The sequence below is a fragment of the Leopardus geoffroyi genome, chromosome B2 (assembly GCF_018350155.1).
Source record: "Leopardus geoffroyi isolate Oge1 chromosome B2, O.geoffroyi_Oge1_pat1.0, whole genome shotgun sequence".
In the NCBI taxonomy this organism is placed as follows: Eukaryota; Metazoa; Chordata; class Mammalia; order Carnivora; family Felidae; genus Leopardus; species Leopardus geoffroyi.
Window position 1 is genome coordinate 118526625 of NC_059332.1, and position 23188 is coordinate 118549812.

A 23188-nucleotide genomic window follows, 5' to 3' on the forward strand; every position below is an offset into this window, starting at 1 on the left:
ACTGGTTGAGCTCAGACTTTCCCCACAGACCTTTTTAAGGCATTATGTGCAGGTGATCACCAGGGTCAGTAAGAGTTGATCCCAAAGATGGAGCCAGCTTCATAGGATTGAACGTAAATAAGGTGTTTTCTTCCTCCCACCCCTTTCGGGAATGATACCTCAGAGTATACAATTATATTTGAATTTTTACAAAGTCTCTATAAGGCACTCCATTTTGAACAGTAAGCTACTGTTCGAGAAGACACAGCCTGAAAACTCAATCAATGTTAGTTTTGCATGCATAGGGGACCTCCTGCTCAAATCTGAAAAAGGTAACCATGGCATTTCATACTGATTTGGTAATTCTTTCTGGGGGCATAGCTTCATAATTACTATTTTGGGTGTTATAAATGAGTCTTTTGAAGATGACTTTAACAAGTAGCTAAGTGCTTCTCAATTATCTATGGTCAAAGACCAGTTTTTTTTTGTTTTTGATTTCCTATTTGTTGCCAACTGATAGTTGTGTAAAATACGGTGAAAGAGGAACTATTAGAAAAATGAAAAAAAACCCACACATAATAGAAGCCAAAGTTCAGTAGACAGAATTTCTTTGCCTACTTGCTATGCAAGTTTCTAAAGCAATCTAAATTTTTGCAAGTTTGTAGCATGACCTTGACCACAAACCAAACTTTGAGTGGCATTGCTATGAATGGTTATGTTGTGGGAGTCACAAATGTACATTTACAAGATGTATGAAGAAAGTGATCTTTTCTAGTATCATGAAACTTGTGGCATGGGAGAGAGAATGGTTGCTAGTTGTGCTTTAGATAATGGGCCAAATTTGGCTAACTATCTGCTTTGTAAATAAAGTTTTATCGGAACACAACTATACCTCTTCATCTACGTTTGTCTACAGTAGACTTGGGTAGTTTTGACAAAGACCATATGATCTGCAGTGCCTAAAATATTTATTCTGAGGTCCTTTACAGAACAGTTGCTAGCTCCTACTTTAAATTTGAAAATGACTGTTATGAATGATTGCTATTTATGTAGTGCTTGTTCCTTTTTCTTTTTTTTTTTGACTAAATTATCTTTGTTTAAATCCATTAGACATATTATTGTTTGACTTTCTCCCTCTAGTCACTGATGTACCTCACATAAATTTGGAGAGAAGTAAAGAAAATGAACGGATCAGTAAAGATCAGATAAAGAAGAAGAAAAAAAAGCAAAAAGATTATCAACCCAACTATTTCCTATCCATTCCGATCACCAACAAAGAGGTGCTTTTTTTTTTTTAATTGAAGTGTAGTTGACACACAATGTTACATTAGTTTCAGTTGTACAACATGGTGCTTTGACAGTCTACGTTGTGCTGTGCTCACGACCCGCGTAGTTACCATCTGTCACCATACAGCGTTATTACTGTACCATTGACCAAATTCCCTGTGCTGTGCCTTTCAAGTCCTGACTCCTCCGTTCTGTACCTGGAAGCCTGTGTCCCCCACTCTACTTTACCTCTTTAACCCTTCCCTGCACAGTCTTCCCCTCAGGCAGCCATCGGGTCTTTGTATTTATGGCTCTGTTTCTGCTTTTTGTTTGTTTGTTTATTGATTCGTTTTAGAGGTGCTATTTAAAAAACAACTACTTTTACTATAAAGTTTTATCTTAAATTAGATTTAAGCTACACTAAATGCTTGTAAGCCCATTTGCTCTCAGCTCTTACGTGTTTTTGGTGGTATTTTAGGTGGGCTCCATAGGAAACAATCCTATTTATTTATTTTTATTTTTTTTTACTATCATCTTACATGTTTTTGAAATTTAAATCCAAGTTAGTTAACATATAATGTAATAATGATTTCAGGAATAGAATTTAGCGATTCATCACTTCCATATAACACCCAGTGCTCATCCCAACAAGTGTCCTCCTTAATGCCACTCACCCCACCCCATACCCTGCCAGCAACCCTCAGTTTGTTCTCTGTATTTAAGAGTCTCTTGTGGTTTGCCTTCCTCTCTTTTTATCTTATTTTTCCTTCCCTTCCCCTATGTTCATCTGTTTTATTTCTTACATTCCACAGATGAGTGAGATCATATGATATTTGTCTTTCTCTGACTGACTTATTTCACTTAGCATAATACACTCTAGATCTATCCACGTTGTCGCAAATAGCAAGATTTCATTCTTTTTGATGGCTGAGTAATATTCCATTGTATATATATGTACCACATCTTTATCCATTTGTCAGGAGATGGACATTTGGGCTCTTTCCATACTTTGGGTATCGTTGATAGTCTACTATAAACATTGGGGTGCATGTGCCCCTTCGAATCAGTACATCTGTATCCTTTGCATAATTACCTAGTAGTGCAATTGCTGGGTTGTAGGGTAGTTCCTTGGAAATAATCCTATTTAAAAATTTTTAAAAATATTTATTGATTTTTTTTTTAAGAGAGAGAGAGAGAAAGAGAGAGTACACACATGAGTGAGTGGGGGAGAGGCAGAGAGAGAGGGAGACATGGAATCCAAAGCAAGCTCCAGGGTCTGAGCTGTCAGCACAGAGTCCAACATAGGGCTCATACTCATGAACAATGAGATCCTGACGAGCTGAAGTCAGACACTTAACTGACTGAGCCACCCAAGTGCCCCATAAATAATCCTATTTAAACAATAAAATGTACTTAAACATTAATTTAGAAAAAATATTAAACAGTCATATTTAAGTAATAATTTTGAGTGTGTTGCCAGATGGCATGTCAAGGTTCTCTCTGTTTGTTCACCACAACAGAGGAACCTTTCAGAAGCAGAAAACAGTGGCCAGGTAGAAAAAGAGGGATTTGAAATCTCTGCTGGGAAAGTAGTGGGATTTCTTGCTGCTCAGTCCTGTGTATGGTAATGATTATTGTGACATAGTTTCTTTAAAAATTACTCCCTGTACAAGTTTAATATTGCATGATAAACTTGGGTAAAAATCTATTAAAAATCTGGAAAATTAATGTGGTATGAATAATAGGAAATGGGACCAGCCAGTTGGCACAAACTAAGAAACCCTTGTATGTGGCTGAGAGCTACAGTATCTAATTCAAACTGGTGAAGCAGTGAGGGAGGAAAGAACACTTTACTTGGAAGACCGACCGTTTTCATATCTTGGCCCGATTTGAGAAGCAGACCTGAATTTCTGTATGATCTCTTTTACCAGAAAACAACAGAAATTCCAAGTGCATCTGAAGATCCAGTTGGCTGTGTTGAACAAGTCATGAATCGGGCAGCATCCCATCTAGCAGACAGAAAAGTGCTCCCCAAGACTGCAGAAAAGGAAAGGATTTTAAAGGGAGAGAGGGAGGGGAAAGAAGGAAACAATTAGCAAAGAATCCATCGTGTTAGGCGGGGACACCCTCTGAAGGAGAATGGAAGGGGTCTGTCAGAAGTTTCCTAGTGCTGACCAGGAAATTGTGTGTTGACTGGTTACATCCCTGGAGGGCTGAAACTGCACTTAAGTTAGGTGTTAAGTCTTGGTTTGCTGAGGTAAGGCTCTTAACGTGTTAAGAACCCATTTTGGGCCTGTGGTTTTCTTTAAAAAAAAAAAAAAAAAAAACGTTTTTTCAGTGTTTATTTATTTTTGAGAGACGGAGAGAGAGAGAGCCTGAGCAGGGGAGGGGCAGAGAGAGAGGGAGAAACAGAATCTGAAGCAGTCTCCAAGCTGTCAGCACAGAGCCTGATGCGGGGCCCGAACTCACGAACAGTGAGGTCATGACCAAGCAGAAGTCAGACGCCAAACCGACCAAGCCACCCAGGCACCCCAGGTGCCTGTGGTTTTCTTTTTAACAGGGGCACATTTTAAGTTTGTTTCTCTCCTTATTTAACTGGAATGTTTCTAGGGAATGCTAATGAATTTTTAAAAATCAAAGCAAATGAAGTTGAAATCAAAGAAATAAATATCAAAAGAAAAAAAATAAATTTTATTGAGGCATTCCAAGAAACTTCTAGTCCATGAGATACAGTTTAGCTGGGGAAAGAAGATACATAAGAAGAGAAATTTGTATAACCTAGCAATGCAAGGGTTTAGAGTTTAATGCAGTAAAGAATTAGATTCTGATTATACTGGTACATGCCAGTAAAAACCGTTATAATCCTTAAAAGTGTTTAGGTGATACAAACTTAATTTTTTTATTTTTTATTTATTTATTTTTAATGTTTGTTTATTTTTGAGAGAGAGACAGAACGTGAGCGGTGGTGGGGCAGAGAGAGAGGGAGACACAGAACTCGAGGCAGGCTCCAGGCTCTGAGCTGTCAGCACAGAGCCCGATGCGGGGCTCAAACCCACAAACCGTGCGATCATGACCTGAGCTGAAGTCGGATGCCCAACCGACTGAGCCACCCAGGTGCCCCGAGGTGATACAAACTTTAATGTCATTAGCAATTGTATATTAATTATATTAAAATACCTTGATTTATTTGGGCAGGTTTTCTTTGAAATTTAGGGTTATAGGGGCGCCTGGGTGGCGCAGTCGGTTAAGCGTCCGACTTCAGCCAGGTCACGATCTCGCGGTCGGTGAGTTCGAGCCCCGCGTCGGGCTCTGGGCTGATGGCTCAGAGCCTGGAGCCTGTTTCCGATTCTGTGTCTCCCTCTCTCTCTGCCCCTCCCCCGTTCATGCTCTGTCTCTCTCTGTCCCAAAAATAAATAAACGTTGAAAAACAAAAATTAAAAAAAAAAAAAAAAAGAAATTTAGGGTTATATGTACATGTGGGAGTTAGAAGAAAGCCAGAAGTCAAAGGTGGTGCTGCTGAATTGAGAAGTCTCAAGCCAGGTCCTAAGGACCCAGAATGTGAAATAGGCAAAGCGACTTCCCCAAGGACGTGGGGACTGGACAAGACCCCGGGTTCCTTATTTTGATTCGCTGCTTAGAGATTTTTCCACTGCACTCTGTCAACTATAAAAGTTTGGGAAGCACTTCTATAAGTTGCTTTAATGAGGCCCTTCATGGAGTCTGACTCCCTTCACACCTTCATTCTTTAAAAAAATTTTTTTAAACGTTTATTTATTATTGAGAGACAGAGAGAGACAGAGCATGAGCAGGGGTGCGGCAGAGAGGGAGAGACACAGAATCCGAAGCAGGCTCCAGGCTCTGAGCTTTCAGCACAGAGCCTGACGCGGCGCTCGAACCTGTGAACTGCGAGATCATGACCTGAGCCAGTCGGACGCTTAACCGACTGAGCCATCCAGGCGCCCCTTCACACCTTCATTTTTGGTGCCCTTGGTAGTCTGAACAGCAGCTCTGTGTCCCTTTCATGCCTGTCCTTCCTCTCCTAGCCTTGTTCTGACTCTGAAGATCAATGGGGTGACTGGTGGGGAAGGGCAAGGAGAGGGGTTGGAGAGGAAAGGGGCTGGAGAAGTTCTTTCTTTCTGAGGCTTAGTTCAGAATTTGGGCCACTAAAGTGACCAGAGGAAGGGGATGGGAGAGAACGGTCTGCAGCTCTTAGTTTTCACACATAAGCTGCCGTAGCCATCGTGTCTGCTTCTTACCTTCTGGGAGGTGGTGTGGGACCGGGAAGAGTGCGACTTTGGAGTCCTACAGGTCTTGTTTGAGTACCATCTGGGCTGCAAACTCCTCTGTGGATGTCGGTCAGTTACTTAATTTCCGTAGCTTCCATTTCTTTGGGTGTAAAATGGAGGTGATAGTGATTATTTTCTAAACCCAAATCTGGACATGTCACCCGCTTATATACTTCACTCTTTTCCTGTTGGTATTAGGTAAAGACAAAGACTCTACCATGTCCTGTGAGGTTCTACATGGTTCAACCTTCTCCACTCTGGCACTTGTTCCTTCTGCTTGAGTCCCTCTGGCCTTGAACTTGCCAGGGGCCCTCTCCCCCCAGAGAAAACCTTTTCTGTCTAGGAGTTTTCTTTCATCCCCTCTTGGTTTTGTTAATGTAAAATCTCAGCTCAAACCTCTTCACCTGTGACCACCTGCCTTGGTCACCCCCTAGTTTGCCACCTCCAAGGTCTCATAGCTTTCCTTTTGTGATCTGTCATTCTTGCAATTGGAACTTGTTTGTCTTCCTCACAAAGTCTTCGGCTCATTCCCAGTACCTAGAGCAGAGCTTGGCAGGAGCAGAAATACACACACACAAAATACTGTCATTTTAGGGCTGGAGACGTATTCGTGGCATACCAAGTTGCAACCAGAACATTTACAATAATTCACAAATAAGAAATACAGTGTCACAATGTTGGTTTCATAATACAGGTTCAACAGCCATCCTTTGAGGGTCGGGTGACTCATAGTAGTGGGGAATGCGGGTGTCAAGTGACCTGGAAACTAAATAATTTAATGTTTCCCTCTCAAGAGACTTATTTGTACTTAGTAGGAGGTGTACATACAAATACAGAGAGGAGAGGTAGGGTGGGAGGAGATTAGGAGGTGCATTTTACATCTTTTCTATGAACATCCTTTTTGTTTGTTTGTTTTAAAGTATCAAATGTTAATTTTCTTTTTTAAACTACTTATGAGCTTTTGTGGGAAGGCCTGGGAAAAGAAGCAGCATTTATAACATTGTTTCAATGGGAGACTGTATTCCAAGTTCCAATTAAGTGACCTGCAAACAAGCCTTTGGAAGCTAGCACACTCACAATGAGTTGCTCTACTTTTGGCTTCTACTTGTTGGCATCTAGTTTTAAAGAAGAAAGTGTTCAGACTGACATGGGTCTTTGATTTTTAAACACATTCTTAGATGTTTGAAGTTCTTCATTAATGGGAAATCATAATTTCATACTTCGAAACATTTTCTTATTACGTTTCTTTATTTTTTTGAGAGGGCAGAGAGAGACAGAGGGTGAGTGGGGGAGGGGCAGAGAGAGAGGGAGACACAGAATCCAAAGCAGGCTCCAGGCTCTGAGCTGTCAGCACAGAGCCCAGTGCAGGGCTCAAACTCACGAACTGTGACATCATGACCTGAGCCGAAGTCAGACGCTCAACCAACTGAGCCACCCAGGCGCCCCCATAATTTCATAGTTTTAAGAAATAGAATTGGAAAATGCACTAGAATGACTGTATAAGATATCCAAGTTGCAAGTATGTGAAAGGATGTGTTTCTCCATTACCCGCAATTATACATTAGTTTAAAAATAAAAATAAAGAATAAAAGAATCTAATGGAGTTATAATAAATCCTATATGTTTCTTAAATGCTTATAATTGTTTAATTAGTTCTAGTTGGATTACTCATGTTGATTTTATGGGCTTTCTTTATGACTAGTAATAAATATAAGGTAAATCAACATTGAAGTACAAGGGAACAATTAGAAATTGATTGAATTCAGGAGTATATTAATTTTTTAGAAGATACTTTTTTTTATTTTTTAAAAAATATTTTTGAGAGACAGAGAGAGAGAGACAGAGTATGAGCTGGGTAGGGTTAGAGAGAGAGGGAGACACAGAATCTGAAGCAGGTTCCAGGCTCTGAGCTGTCAGCCTGGAGCCCGACATAGGGCTCAAACTCATGAACTGTGAGAAACTGAGTCAAAGTTGGATGCTTAATCGACTGAGCCACCCAGGCGCCCCAGATAATTTTTTTATACTATTGGAAAGATATGATTTTTCTCTGGGTGTTTTAAAAGGCATTTGTAACCTTTAATTCCATATTTCATCATTTAGTAATGTGAAAATTGCTGGTCTTATAAAAATAATAAAAGTAGATTTGTGCATTCAGTCATTCAATTCTTGTCTGGGAAATGTAATTGTAAAAGTATTTGCTATCATGGTGTATATGTTGAGCATTTGGTAGACATAGAAAATTCTCCTATTTCGGAAGGACTTTGTACTTTTACTCCAGTTTTGCTATGTTATCAATTTTTCAAGTTCTTTTCATGGTTGTAGACAAGCGAGAAAAATGAAAGTATTCAGCACTGAAGAAAAATTATGTAGCAAATTGAAGTGATAATTCTGGTAAATATTAACGAGGCAGCAAATTTAGGAACAATATAAGTTAACAGCTTAGAAAAATTCTGAAAATAATGTCAAAAGTTGAGGTCAAAGACATTCTTGTACTCTGTGCTAGAATGTAACTTCTCTCCCTCCGTGCAGAGGTACATAATGTTAAGGGTTTTTATCTGCACTCATATATATATGCTTCGAGTCAATTAGAAAACTTAAAAGATATAAACATGTATTTTCTTATTGCATTATTTTTAGACATGTAGAATATCGCTTAGTGCTGAGGTTTAACAGATGGATGTTTGTTTTTATTTTCTAGACACAAAGATAATACTCAGTGAAATATTTAAGATTTTAATAATGCTCTTATTTTTGAAAGTTTCTTTGAATATAATATTTAAATGTGACTCTATAGTATTAGGTTTTTAAAATGTGCCTGTGCAGTACTGTCAATAGCTGGGATTATGGTGACAGATAAGCTTTAATGATTTTATTGAATTTTAAACGGCAGCTCTAAAAATTAGTTTCCTTTGGCCTGTAATGACACTGGTAGTTCTTAAAATGCAATACAGAGAAGAGTCAAGTATTTTTCCCTTTTCTTTTATAAGAATGTAATTAGGAATAAAAAAGCATTTAAAAAAGCTCTTAAGATGATATCAAGGAATATATAAATTAATCTGGAGCATCAAAGCATAGCTAGAAATACATCTCTTGGTTAGATTATCTGTAGAATTTTCCTAGATTGAGGTTAATCCTGCATCATAAATACTGTGTGACATCAGAGAATCAGTCTTCCAAGTATTTTACAGTTTTTAATTTGCAGTTTACATGCTTCCAGATAATTACAAAATAGGAATGGTCTAAAACTATTTTACTATGCAGAGCATTGCACTAAAATGCTGGATACACAAATGAGTGGAATTCTTTGAGCATTTCCCTGACTTTATACATAATTAGTGTTTGAGCCCAGAATCAAGAGTATGTTTTTGTGAAAATGCAGGTACTCTACCCACTAAGTGCAAGTGGCAAGTCCCCAGTTGTGACAAAAATGCCTCCAAACATTGCCAAATGGTACTTGGGAAGCAGAACTACATAGGGTAGAGAACCACTGAATTTAATTTTGGCAGTGTTGTATGCTTTATATTAGGCAAATGGTGTAGAGCTTGTGAAGTATTTTCATGTAGCTTGCCTACTGTGATCTGTAACACAATGCTGTAAGTTTGGCAGTGCAGATTTTATCATTCCTATTTTACAAGTGAAGAAGCCAAGATTTAGTGAGAAGAGGTGACAGGTGTGGGGTCACACCTGTGGTAGACCTGGAATTGAAATCCAGAATTTTGGGGAGCCTGGGTGGCCCAGTTGGTTAAGCATCCAACTCTTGTTTTCCACTCAGGTCATGATCTCACAGTTTCTTGAGTTCGAGCTCTGCATCGTGCTCTGTGCTGACAGTGTGGAGCCTGTTTCGGATTCTCTGTCTCTCTCTCTCTCCCTCCTCCCTCATTTGCGCTGTCTTTGTCTCTCTCTCAAAAAAAAAAAAAAATAAATAAAATAAACTGAAAAAAAAAATCCAGAATTTCTGAGCCAAGTCCAGCATCCTTAATTTGTATTACTCTGATTGTAAAACAGAGTTCTCATCGTAAGATACTTTTCATGTGCAGTTAAAACAATATTATCATTTGTACCAGCTAAGATTTGTAGATGTAATTATATTGTTTAGAGGTATGACTTTTTTTTTTAATTGATGTCTAGTTGACACACAATGTTATATTAGGTTCAGGTATGCAACATAGTGATTTGACAAGTCTGTGTGTTTTGCTATGCTCACCACCAGTGTAGGTACCATCTGTCCCCATTCAGTGCTGTTATAATACCAGTGATGATATTCCCTATTCTGTACCTTTCATCTCGATGACTTACTCATTCCATAACTGGAAGTCTGTATTTCCCACTCTCCTTAACCCATTTTGCCTATCTTTCCACCACCTACCCCTCTGGTAATCATCAACTTGTTCTCTGTATCTTTGGGTCTGTTTCTGGTGTTTGTTTATTTGCTTTGATTTTTAGATTCCACATATATGTGAAATCATACAGTATTTGTCTTTGTCAGTCTGACCTATTTCACGTAGCATAATATACCTTCTGGGTCCACCCATGTTTTTGCAAATGTCAAGACCTCATTCCTTTTTATGTCTGAGTAACATTCCATTTTATACACATTTTATGTGCACACACACACACACACAATTTACCCATTTATCAGTGGACAGTGGGGTTGCTTGCGTAATTTGGCTATTGTAAACAATGCTGCAATAAACATAGAGGTTCATACATCTTTTTAGTGTTTTTGTTTTCTTTGGGTAAATACCTGGTAGTGGAATTACTGGGTCATATAGTGTTTCTACTTTTATTTATTTTTTTAAGTTCATTTATTTTGAGGGGGGGAGGGGGAGACAGAGAGGGAGAGAGAGAACCTAAGCAAGCTCTACACCGTCAGCACCTGTCATGGGGCTTGATCCCACAAACCGTGAGATCATGACCTGAGCCAAAATCAAGAGTTGACACCCAACCCACTGAACCACCTAGGCACCCCTCTATTTTTAATTTTTTGAGGACATTCTATACTGTTTCCCATAGGAGCTGTACCAGTTTACATTCTCTTCAACAGTGCACGAGGGTACCTTCTGTTCTATATCCTCACTAACATGTATTTCATTTTATTTTGTTGTCTTTTTCATTCTAAGGTGATATCTTAATAAGGTGATATCTTATTGTGGTTTTGATTTGCATTTCTCTGATAATTAGTGATGTTGAGCATCTTTTCATGTGTCTGTTGGCCATCTGGATGTTTTCTTTGAAAAAATGTCTCTTTGGGTCCTTTCCCTACATTTTAATCAGATTGGTTTTTTTTTGTTGTTGTTGTTTTGTTTTTTGGTGTCAAGTTGTATAAGTTTTATATGTTTTGAATATTAATCCTTTAGTGGATATGTCTTTTATGAATATCTTCTCCCATTCAGTAGGTTGCCTTTTCCTTTTGTTGATTGTTTCCTTGGCCTTGCAAGGTATATTTTCGTGTAGTCCCAATAGTTTATTTTTGCTTTGTTTTTCTTGCCTGAGGAGACGTATGTAGACAAATTTTGCTAAGGCCAATGTCAGATACAGCCTTTGTTTTCTTCTAGGAGCTTTATGGTTTCATTTCTCACATTTGGGCCTTTTATTCTGTTTTGAGTTTATTTTTGTGTATGGGTTAGAAAGTGGTCCAGTTTTATTCTTCTGCATGTGGTGGTCCAGTTTTCCCAATGTCATTTGTTGAAGAGTCTGTCTTTTCCCCATTATATATTCTTGCCTCCTTTGTCATAGATTAGTTGGCCATATAAGAGTATTTTTCCTTTTGGGATTTCTGTTCCATTGGTATATGTGTCCAGAGGTCTAACATTTTTGAGCACCTTTAATATCCTTGACGCTGGACCAGGCCGTTGGCATATGAACCTCGACCCTCTTGAGCTGCTTTGTTATGCCATGAGCCAATCTCAGTGCTGCATTGTACCTGGAAAAACTCAAAAATTCAAATTTAAAATCATTTGTGAGCAATACAGTTTTATAATAAAGGTCTTTCTGAGAGGGCCAGTGTATTCTGTTACACAGTATTCAGTAAGACTTTCTAAAAATCTCCTTTGAATTCCTTTTCCCCTCAGGGTTTCATTTCTTAAGTCAGTACCCACATCTCTGCCCCCTCTTTGTCCCCTTTGAAAACAAACCAATTCATTGTCACTGTTGCATTTTTTCTCATGTATTGTAATTTATCCTTTACTTACATTCCTTTGCTGTTTTGGGTATATGATTTTGAAGAGATTTTTTTTTAAATCTTCTGTTTTTCAATTTATTTTAGTAGAGTTAATGCCAATATCTACCTTATAGGGTTGTTCAGAGGCTTCAGTGAACTAATATATATAAACTGCTCACTTTAGTATCTAGAACCTAGTGATCACACAATAAAGGTTAGTTACTGCTATTGTTTTTTAAATATTGTTGTTTTATTTTTTATTAATTAAAAACTTTTTTTGAGAAAAAACTTTATTTCGGTAAGTAAGTGATTAGGTAACTAAATTATGGGACATCTGTACAATGGGACCCAATTCCATTAAAAAAGTAAAGACATTATATATTTAATAATATGGAAAATGTCTAATCCTTTTTAGGTGAAAAAGCAAATTTTATTATATGTTTATTTTTAAATGTTTATTTTCGAGAGAGAAAGAGAGACAGAGTGCTAGTGGGGGGGGCGGGGCAGAGAGAGAGAGAGAGAGAGGGAGGGAGGGAGGGAGGAAGGGAGGGATACACAGAATCTGAAACAGGCTGCAGGCTCTGAACTGTCAGCACAGAGCCTGACACAGGGCTCGAACTCCAGAACAGTGAGATCATGACCTGAGCCAAAGTTGGACGCTTACTTCGTCCAACTGAGCCACCGCCCCTGAAAAAGCACATTTTAGAATAATGTGAACTGACATTTACTGATGTGTCCTCATGCCAGTTATTTTATTTTACTTTACTTTACTTTACTTTATTTTATTTTATTTTATTTTATTTTATTCTATTCTATCTTATTACTTTTTTTAAATTTCTAGTATCATTAATATATAGTGTTATATTAGTTTCAGGTATATTTTAAGTATTGTTTTTATTATTATTACTGGTCACTGTGGTGAGATGGTGGTTAGAAGAAATAAACATTACCCTTGAGGAGTTTATAATTTAGTTTTATTGATATAGAGTAGAAGAAAGTGACTCTATAAGATCTTTGTGTACTATTACATCAAGAGCATTTTATTTATCAGACGATCAGTATTCTTTTGCTGGGTTTCACAGAAGTGATCTCTCGCCTTGGGAAATATTATGTTAGGTGTTACTGCATAACTTCCTCCCAGGAAAACACCATTTCCTGTGTCGCCTTCTTCCATATTGCAAGGAATAGAGAAAGGCTGAGGTTATTTTGGGTGATGCGGATTTATCATAAAGACACGTGGGAAGTCAGATCCCAGGATGGCATCTCATGATTTGTCCAGTCACATTCTGCAGATAATGGGAACATTGTTCAGGATAAAACAGCTACTCTAGTATCAGAACAGTCTGCTGTGCTCATGATTCAGTTTTTTCTTATCTCTGCTGTTTTTTTTTTTTTTTTTTTAATGGACTCTGTTTCTATTGCCAGCCTCCTCTCCTTCCCCTTTTCTCTCTGACTAATTCTGCTGCCTCAGGACTTCTATGTGCTCTCTTTTCTCTGAGTATTGCTCGGTTTGCTATTTCATATGCAAACCATTTTCCAATACACTTTTCTAGTCACATGTACAAGTTGACTAGAATTGTATCTGACTGGAAATGGAGGAGGGAAGAACATTGTTCCTCTTTTTGTTTCAGAGCAGGGACGGAGAGGGGAAGTCTGATGGAAGAGGAGGGGTTGCATCTCTCTGCGACTGTAATTGTTTTTCTAACATACACAATTGGACGTCTTTGCAACTCTCTCTCCATCATTATGCCCCTCCTCACACATCTGGAAAAATGACAGTAGCCACTCCTGTTGAGATTATTGCTGTCCTAAAAAATTTTAAAGGCCATGAAGAATGGGTTCTCAGACACATTCACTTGGGGACAAATAAATAATACTTCCAACAGGAATGGAATGTTGTCTGCTGGCTTGACCTTTCTGTGGCAAGAAAAACTTTTTTTTTTTTTAAATTTTAGGAAAGATCATAATTATCATGAGTCATACTGCAAGTTTCTGAAAAGATGCATGGTCACTGAGAGATTTTCAACCAGTGGGTTCAACCAGTGACCCAGTGTGTAAAACAAGGGTATTAGGTTTGATGTTTTCAAGATGGACAGGAATTATATGATTTAAAAAAACTCATACCTCATATTAAGCTTCCCAAGTCATTTTATCCAGGATATTTGAGAACAAGTAGGCAATTAAGCATTGTTCGGTTGAAGAATCTTGACATTGTTCTAATTTTGGTTGTTGCTTATTTTTCTTCTTGATTTACATTTTGCCATAAAGAAATATTGCTTACCTAATCTCTATTTTGTGTGTGTGTGTGTGTGTGTGTGTGTGTGTGATTAGATTACAAGAGGAATTAAGATCCTACAAAATGCAATAATACAACAAGACAAACAACTGGCCAAAGCAATGATCAGTGATGGCTCCTTTCATATTACCCTGCTAGTGATGCAGTTATTAAATGAAGAGGAAGTAAACATGTGAGTAATATGTCTTCCTTGAATATCATTTTCCAAATTATTGCTTTAATATGAGTAAACATAGTAGAACCCAAAGAGGCACTGAAATTGTAAGGAAGTATTCTGTGTTATAATTTGTTCCGGTTAATAGTCAATGTACAGAATTAGCAATATAAATATTCCTCCTAATCGAGACTTTAAATTGTTATTGTTATCAGATAGTTGCCCTTGGTTATGTAGTTGTTTTCCCCATGTTAATTATGTCAGCACTCTGGAGGCCGACCATTTAGGTTAGGATTCTTGGTAAAGATTCTGGAACTGTGACACAACCATTTCTGAATAGCTGCCTAATTTTGGGCGAATTGTTTACTTTTTATGTAAACGGAAAAAAATAATAGTTTCAATACATGTAAAGACTCTTTGTAGAGCCCTGGCCCACAGTAGGTGGCTGATGTTATTGTTATTAGAGCTGTCCTCTATTCCAGTAGATAGTTACAATTTCACCTTACTCATTCTTGAGTACCTATATACTACCCACTCCTAATTCCAGAGTTGTGCCATAAAGTTTGAGTATATAAGTCATTGATTGCTGCTTGGAGTGGAGAACCCTTGGTCTTCCCCCAGTTCCCTGGGGGTACTCCTTTCCCTGTTACTACCTGTATAGCTCTCCAGATTGAGCTTAAGCTTTAGCTCTTTGGAAAACCAGAGCCAGAATGTATTGCAGGTTACTTCTGAAGGAATGAAGAACAAGGCTTGAATTGGGAAGGAGTGAGGAAAAGGGAGAAAACATGAAACTAGTGATTCAAAATATGAAGCCAAATTATGATTCTTGTAGTTATGTCTTTTTTTTTTAATTTTTGTTTTTCAACGTTTATTTATTTTTGGGACAGAGAGAGACAGAGCATGAACGGGGGAGGGGCAGAGAGAGAGGGAGACACAGAATCGGAAACAGGCTCCAGGCTCTGAGCCATCAGCCCAGAGCCCGACGCGGGGCTCGAACTCACCGACCGCGAGATCGTGACCTGGCTGAAGTCGGACGCTTAACTGACTGCGCCACCCAGGCGCCCCGTAGTTATGTCTTTTAAACAGTAGACCCTCATGTGTTTAGAGATCAGTTTTCCATTCTATTCCAACCTGATCTACCCAAGAGCAGGTCTGGGGCACCTTGCATTTGCAGAGGGGACTAGAAGATTTTATTTGGCTTGCTTTCACTGTTCACTTTGCCAGTCAGAAGACAAAATAAATACTGTGATGCTCTTAAGGGAAAAAGAGCCAAAGAAGATGTGACATGAGGAGCCGAAAGCCTGAGAGAAGTGTCCTGTGTGTGTTAGAGTGGTGAATTAGTCAGGGTTCTCCAGAGACACACAACCAACAGGATGTATATCTGTGTGAATATCTAGATATATTGATATCTCAATATATCTGTATCTGTGACTACATACAGAATTTATTTTAAAGGATTAGCTCATGTGACTGTGGAGCCTGGCAAGTACAAAGTTTGCAGGGCAGGCTAGAGACCCAGGGAAGAGTTGCTGTGGTCTCAAGTCCAAAGGCGGTCTGGAGGCAGAATTCCTTCTTTCTTGGGGGACCTCAGTGTTTCGGTAAGCTGGCGTGAAGGGTGGCAAGTAGGAGACACGGAGCCAGCAATAAATTCAAAAGACCTTCAGTGTGGTGAGTGAAAACACAGACAGCTTTGAGGAGGGTTGTAGGTGGCTGCTCTGAGGCTTATTGTCCAGGGTGGGAGGGAGTATAGAGCCCTTCCAGTGCTAGGTGGAGTAAGCAATGGCAGAGGAAGAAGTATGGAGCCAGATACAATGTCCTGGCTCCCCTTTCGGGGCTGAATGTTTTTTCCAGACCTGGCCCTCACCGGTGTTGGAACAGAGAACTAGGAATGATAGAGACATGCACATTGGTTTGGGGTTCTCAGGGTGAAGCTGGGGAAAGCTCAAGCTCTTTGGAGAAGTTCCTGTTCACTAATGCTACAAGAATGTGGTGTCACATAGGTGGTAGATTAGAGTTGAGGAAGTTTTCCAACAGATATACCTGAGGTAGTTTCTTCAATTCCCCATCTCCTATCCAGACATATAGATGAATCCGGAAATTTCTTGTGCCATGGTGGGTTGATGTGGAGGCCCAACTCAGAAAAAATTGGTGGGTCAGAAAGAACTGGATAAGAGACAAGGGCACACTGCTGAACATCCATGTTTCTTGATGAGAGACTCTGGCAGGGTCATGCTTCTGCAGTATGTGCTGGTACAAAGCCCAGAAAGAATAAGCATGTTCTCTTGGTCCCTGATATGGGATACCCAAGGATATAGCCAGACCAGTCCCCCCAAAATGGGAATCTCTGAGGACTCAAACAGCAGGCAGTCTAGAGACCTCCCTCAGTCCTCTTAGAAGAGTATGCTGGAGGGGCGCCTGGGTGGCTCAGTCGGTTAAGCATCCGACTTTGGCTCAGGTCATGATCTCACTGTTTGTGGGTTCGAGCCCCCTGTCAGGCTCTGTGCTGACAGCTCGGAGCCTGGAGCCTGCTTCAGATTCTGTGTCTCATTCTCTCTATACCCCTCTCCAACTTGTGCTCTGTCTCTCTCTGTCTCTCAAAAATAAATGAATATGTTTTCTTTAAAAAAGGAAGAGTATGCTGGATTCCTTGGGAAGGAAGAGGAGAGGGAAGGGAAAAACTCCTGAGAGGAGGTTTGAATTAACTGAATAATTGTACTCCAAAGAGACATTTTGAAACCAGCAAAGATCCCCGTTGACCGGTAGGTTTAGGTTTATCTCTGTCATCAGAAGTAGGTCTTGGCCGTGGCAAATGGCATCTGTGTGTCAGTCCTGTTCCTCAGCCTCCACCTCCCATACAAATATTCTGCTTTATTCTCTTAACAGTATTGTGAGGCAGCACAGAAATGTCATCTCTCTTATACATACGGGGGAGCAAGAGCCCTAGGAATTAAGCAAATGCTGGTTAGTAGAGAAGCCAGAACTAGTCCGTTCTCTTATTATTCCATGGGGCGTGTCTGTGAAAGATGGGGAGGCGGAGAGAGAGGGGGTAGGATGGAGACAAAGGAGAGGATGAGCACAAGGGCATGAAAGCAGTGGGGAGGATTAGTCTGCATGGGTATGAAGGGCCTCCTGTATCTCAGTGGTCTCTACTGATGAGCACGTGGTGTGCAGTGGGGTGAGGGTGAGGGGGCAGGTATGCCTCCCGATGTATTGTACTGTTTACATTTCTCAGTGGAGGTGGGACTGCCTCTAAGTCCTAAGAGACTTTTAGGAATATTTGGGGGGTATTTTTGGCCGTCACCATTACTGAGGAGTAATGTGGCCATCTGATGGGCAGGAGCGAGGGTGGCTAAACCACCTGCAGTGCATGGGAGAGTCCGGAACTAGGAAGCATTTTCTTGCCCTAAATCATGGCATCACTCATTGAAGAATTACTGTACAGAGCATGGTGACGGTCTGCATCATTCATCCCTGTGTTTCACCATGTCATTTTGCAAATACTTTCAGTTTTGTGGGAAAAAAACCCTAAATGTTTAGCAAGTCTGCTTTGTGTTTGAAGAGTTAAAGTGGCATCCTTATGCAACTTTATGATACTGGAAATATTATCTCTACTAGAAGATGATGACCAGATATTGCAATTCAGTAATTCCTCTTGACTAAGTTAATTTTTTTTATGTTTATTGTTTATTATTGGGAGAGAGAGAGAGAGACAGAGTGCAAGCAGGGGAGGGTTAGAGACAGAGAGAGACACAGAATCAGAATCAGGCCCTGAGCTGTCTGCCCAGAGCCCGATGCAGGGTTCGAACTCACAAACTGCGAGATCATGACCTGAGCTGAAACCGGATGCTTAACCACTGAGCCACCTAGGCGCCCTGCTCTTGACTAAGTTATAATGAAAAATCTAAGAAATAAATAAGGTTTGCTATACAGACAAGATAGTGTTTTACAACTCAACCAGGATTATCAGCCATGTGCAAGATACTGAGTTAAGTGCTTTGGGGAAAATAAAGACGAGTCAGGAATGGCTCTTATGCTTATGTATTATACAGTTAAGTTGACTGGATACCATATGAACTCAAAAATTATAATATAAAAATGTAAAACGTGGTGTGTTTCATGAAATATAAAATATTAATGGAATTTCAAAGGAGAAAAAATTTACTACTAGTTTGGGAAACCAGGGAAGTGTCTGTGGCAGTATGAACTTTTAAGGGAGGAACAGAATCAAGGTGTGGCTTCGCTTTGCGTTGCTATATCGTGAGAGAGAAATGAATTGGGTTTTCTGGTAAGATGTTATTTATATGAAGGATTTTCTAAGTCTCTAATCTTTTCATTTTACCTTTCATCCTGTACTGTATAATATGCTGACATCTATGTTGTCGGTTTCTTGTTCTGTGTTCTTACTTTTCAAAATCTAGCATCATATTTTAGGTGTTTAATGATGTATTGATCAATGGGTTGGGTGTGGAGTATGCAGAAGCATTTTCTTGAAATCATGAATTTCTTCATGGGCGCCTGGCTGACTTAGTCAGTAGAGCATGTGACTCTTGATCATGGGGTTATGAGTTTGAGCCCCATGTTGGGTGTGGAGATTACTTAAAAATTTTTAAAAAATCATGAATTTCTTCACAAAGGACTTTAGGTGTAAGGTCCTTTGCCCTTACAGGGTAGAAGAACGGCATAGAAATTTGTAAGGCCAACCACACCTAGCTGCTGAGTTGAAAAGAAGACTGTCCTTCTTAATTTCAAATACTCCTTTTGGTCTGAACTCTAGTTTGAGAGTTCTTTTTTTCTATACACATATACTTTTTACTTATCTTACCATAAAGAAGTGTTTCCATAAACCACTCTTCGAAAGGTATTCTATTTAAAAGAATTTGAAAGTTAGTGATACTTACCAACAGACACTATGACTTTTTCTCACTCTGCGATCAGTGACATCTCACTGGGACTTATTTATTGATTTTTGCTCCTGGAGAACTGAAAAAACCGGGCTGAGTTTAAATCATCTATATTTCTTTAATGAAAAATGGGATATAGAATTCATGGTCTCTGAAAAGCCCTAACCTTTAGCATGGCCTGCTTTAGTATATAGTTATAATTAAAATAAGTATCTTGATTTCCCCCAATTTATGCAAGATGAGCCAGAAATGGCTGTTCTGTTTTCACGTGTTCTAGCTCATGGCACACGGTGAAGGACCGTGCCGCAGTCAAAGTATGGACACTGTCTTTTAGGATGGACACAAATAAGGTTAGGAAGGATTGGGTTTAGGATGTGGATTTGGGGGTACAATGAGAAACATGGACATTTCCAAAGCTATTTTTTAAATTTTTATTTATTTGTGAGAGGAGGGGCGGAGGCTGGGGAATCTCAAGAAGGCTCTGCACTGCTGGTGTAGAGCCCGATGCAGGGCTCGAACCCATGAAACATGAGATCATGACCTGAGCCAAAATCAAGAGTTGGATGTTTAACCAACTGAGCCCCCCAGGTGCCCCTTCCAAAGCTATTTTGAACAATTGTATATTATGTTATGACATAGATAAGAATTGAGACTCAGTATGAATTTATTTACGAAGTCAGTTAAAAACTTTATATGGAAGGTAATTTAGAAATATGAAAGAACTAGAAAAATACTTAAATTTCTCTTCACACATTTAACTTATAGTTACTAGTGAATGATCAAGATAGTTTAATGATGTTTCACCAGAGGGTGTTTTAAAGCCCTATTATATAAGATTGTGCTTATTTCTTTTTGGAGTAATTGCTGCCCTCTAGTGAGATTTTAATTTTTTTCTCATAACAACCTATCTACACCAGAATTCTCTTTAAGATGGAAATAATTCATCCTAATTTTCAAAATATTCTAAACCTGATGATGTTTAATTCATTAATATAGTAAACACTTGTTTTATAAAGAAAAATAAAGCACTTGAAACACAGAGTAGTCCTATGATCACATAGGTTAAACAGAAATAACAAACTTATGTGGTTGCAGTTGGCAAGTATAATCTTTTATTTTTGTTTAATCCAGTTACAGTATTATCTTATTACGGAGGCTATTGTAGTTTAAGAGATAATGAAGTTTTAGTAGAGTGCCTTGCAAATAGTAAATACTGTATTAGTACTTTTGGTAAGAATTTATAACTTTTCATATAATCTAATAATATAAGCTCTTGTGGTATTAGGTTTTTGGAATATATTATAAGTAATGTTTTTGAGTTGTCCCTGCAGTGTTTCCTTGATTAAAAACTTCTTGGTGAACAATAAAATAGTATTTTCTTTCATGTCTTTAATATAAATTATAATTAAGTAAAGATGTAATTCACTTCTTCCATAGTTTTTATTTAAAAATTAATATTAGTTGTATTTTAATCATACAGATTAGATTTTGAAGTTATTTTTGAGCTCTAAAATAATTAGAACAAATATCAAAATTAACTTATCTTTCTAAAAACTGATTATTTCTTGTTTGGTTTTGTATATCTTATTACCTAATTTATTACTGAAAATTGTATTATCTCTTACCAGTGGTATTGGTGCTCTTTTGGAATTAAAACCATTCATAGAAGAAATCCTCCAAGGAAAACAGTTGATTTTGCCTTTTCAAGGGATTGACACTTTTGGAAATCAGGTTGGATTTGTGAAGCTGGCAGAAGGAGATCACATAAACCCACTTTTGGAGATAGCAGGTAAAATGAACAGCAACACATCCATTTGAAATCTCATCTGTTTAAAGAAGCAATCTTCTCCCCGTCCCCAATTCTTATAATAGAGATTTTAACTTTGGGGAGCCATTGTAACCTTACTTTATAAGTGAAACGCTTCAGTATCTGCTTGTGTAGTTACGAGCCAAATAAAACACCTGAAAGTTATCTTGATTTTTTTTTTTAAGTATAGTTGACATACAGTGTTCCATTTGTTTCAGGTGTACAACATAGTGATTTGACAAGTTTATACATTATGCTCTGTTAACCACATAGCTGTAGCTACCATCTGACCCAATACATCGCTATTACAGTATCATTGACTGTATTCCTTATGCAGTGCATTTTAGTCCCATGAATAACTGGAAGTCTATCTCCTACTCACCTTCACTCATTTTGCTCAACCCCCTACCGCTTTTCCCTCTGGCAACCATCATTTTTGTCTCTATTTATAGGTCTGATTCTGCTTTTTGTGTATTCATTTGTTTTGTTTTGTTTTTTGGATTCCACTTATGAATAGAATTGTATGGTATTTGTCTTTCTCTGTCTGATTTATTTCACTTAGCATAATACCCTTTAAGTCCATCCATGTTGTCTCAAATGGCAGAATCTCATCCTTTTTTTGTGCCTGTGTAATATTCTATTGTATATATACCAGTCTTTCTTCTCTGTTTGTCTACCAATGAACACTTAGGTTGCTTCATATTTTGGCTATTGTAAATCATGCTGTAATAAACATAGGGATGCATGTATCTTTTTGAATTAGTGTTGTTGTTTTGGGGTTAATACTCAAGAGTGGAATTATTGGATCATATGGTGTTTCTATTTTTAATTTTTTGAGGAACTTCCATACTGTTTTCCAGAGTGATTGTACTATCTTGATTCTTTGACCTGAGGATATGTTGATTCTTGGCTATCTAGAAGGTGGTGGGTTGGACTCAAGGTCCTGCTAGGACGGTCCTAATCATAAGTCTGAAGGGTTCCAGTGCTTTTCATGACATTTGACATACACTTGGCATTTAATAAGTACCAACTGTGTGAATAAGAATCACCAGTTGCCTATTCAGAGGCTTGTGGGCATTGTCAGCCCTATTCCAGAGAGTCAGCACCTTTTTCCTTTGTACCACTTTTTCCCCCCTTCCTGAAGGTTCTACTATCTGAGCAGGTCCATTGGTGATGTTAGAAGGTCTCCTATCCGTTGAGAACAAGTTGCTTAGTACAGCACAATTGAAAGTGTTTAGGGAAGTATAAGCAGAAAATTACAAAATCTGGATGGATGACTTTTGAGTTGATCCAGAGACTGTAGTTTGGGTGTTAGTCTACATGCTTTAAAAATTTTTTATTTGCATATTCTGTCAGATCATTTCAGGTCATTTCATTTCAGGTTTAGTGATTTTTGGTTCGTAACACACTCATCATTGGTCCATGCTTGTTTTGCTCGGTATACCTATCTATCCATCTGTCATCTATCTACCATCTATCCATCCATTTAATTAATTAATTAATTTAAAATGATTATTTTTGAGAGAGAGTACTAGCAGGGGAGGGGCAGAGAGAGAGGGGGACAGAGGATCTGAAGCATGCTCCATGCTGACAGCAGAGAACTGTATGTGGGGATCAAACTCAGGAACCGTGATATTGTGACCTAAGCTGAAGTTGAATGCTTAACCAGCTGAACCGCCCCTTCATCCGTCTATTTTAAAATGGTATCATAATCACATGGGAATCCACCACCAAACAAAAAGCACAAAACAAAATCCATAAAACAAATGCTAGGACATTGGCAGTAATCTAATTGTATTATCCTTTTTGTCAATGCATCCCATGATTGTCCTTCATTTAAGCTAACCATCATCCTGAAGCTGAAGTTGGTGTTTATTATGTCCTTATATTCTCCCAAAGTGTATGTATTTTCAAGTGGTTTTAACCTTATAAAAAGGTTATCATGTATATGATTTTTTGAGACATACTTTTTTTTTTTTACTTAATATTATATTGCCGTTATGCAGTTTTATAGTTGCCTATTCAAAAGTGCATTTCTTGGGGTGCCTGGCTGGCTCAGTCTGAAGAGCACGTGACTCTTTATCTCAGGGTCATGAGTTGGAGCCCCATGTTGGTTATAGAAATTACTTAAATAAATAAATAATACAAATAACCTAAATACCTCCCCCCCCAAAAAAAAAACCCACAAAAAACAGAAGTATATCTCTTTTAGGGTTAAGGGAGGCATTGAGGATTAAGTTTCATTTCATTGTTGGTTAAGTTTTCTTTTGTGAAGCAAAGTACATATAAAAAAACATGCAAACAATATTTATGAGTCAAGAAAGACTTAAAATTATTAG

General features: G+C 38.5%; 1 protein-coding gene across 5 annotated transcripts in view; it reads left to right on the top strand.

The window, feature by feature from the left end:
* The window catches only part of AKAP7 (A-kinase anchoring protein 7), a 153286-nt gene that overhangs the window by 21498 nt on the left and 108600 nt on the right, over positions 1-23188 (top strand). For all 5 annotated transcript variants that reach the window (XM_045499623.1, XM_045499620.1, XM_045499624.1 and 2 more), the window contains exons 3-5: positions 1120-1259; positions 14023-14159; positions 20671-20831. In XM_045499623.1, the coding sequence (XP_045355579.1) occupies positions 1120-1259; positions 14023-14159; positions 20671-20831 (438 nt within the window). The remainder of the gene's footprint in view (positions 1-1119; positions 1260-14022; positions 14160-20670; positions 20832-23188) is intronic.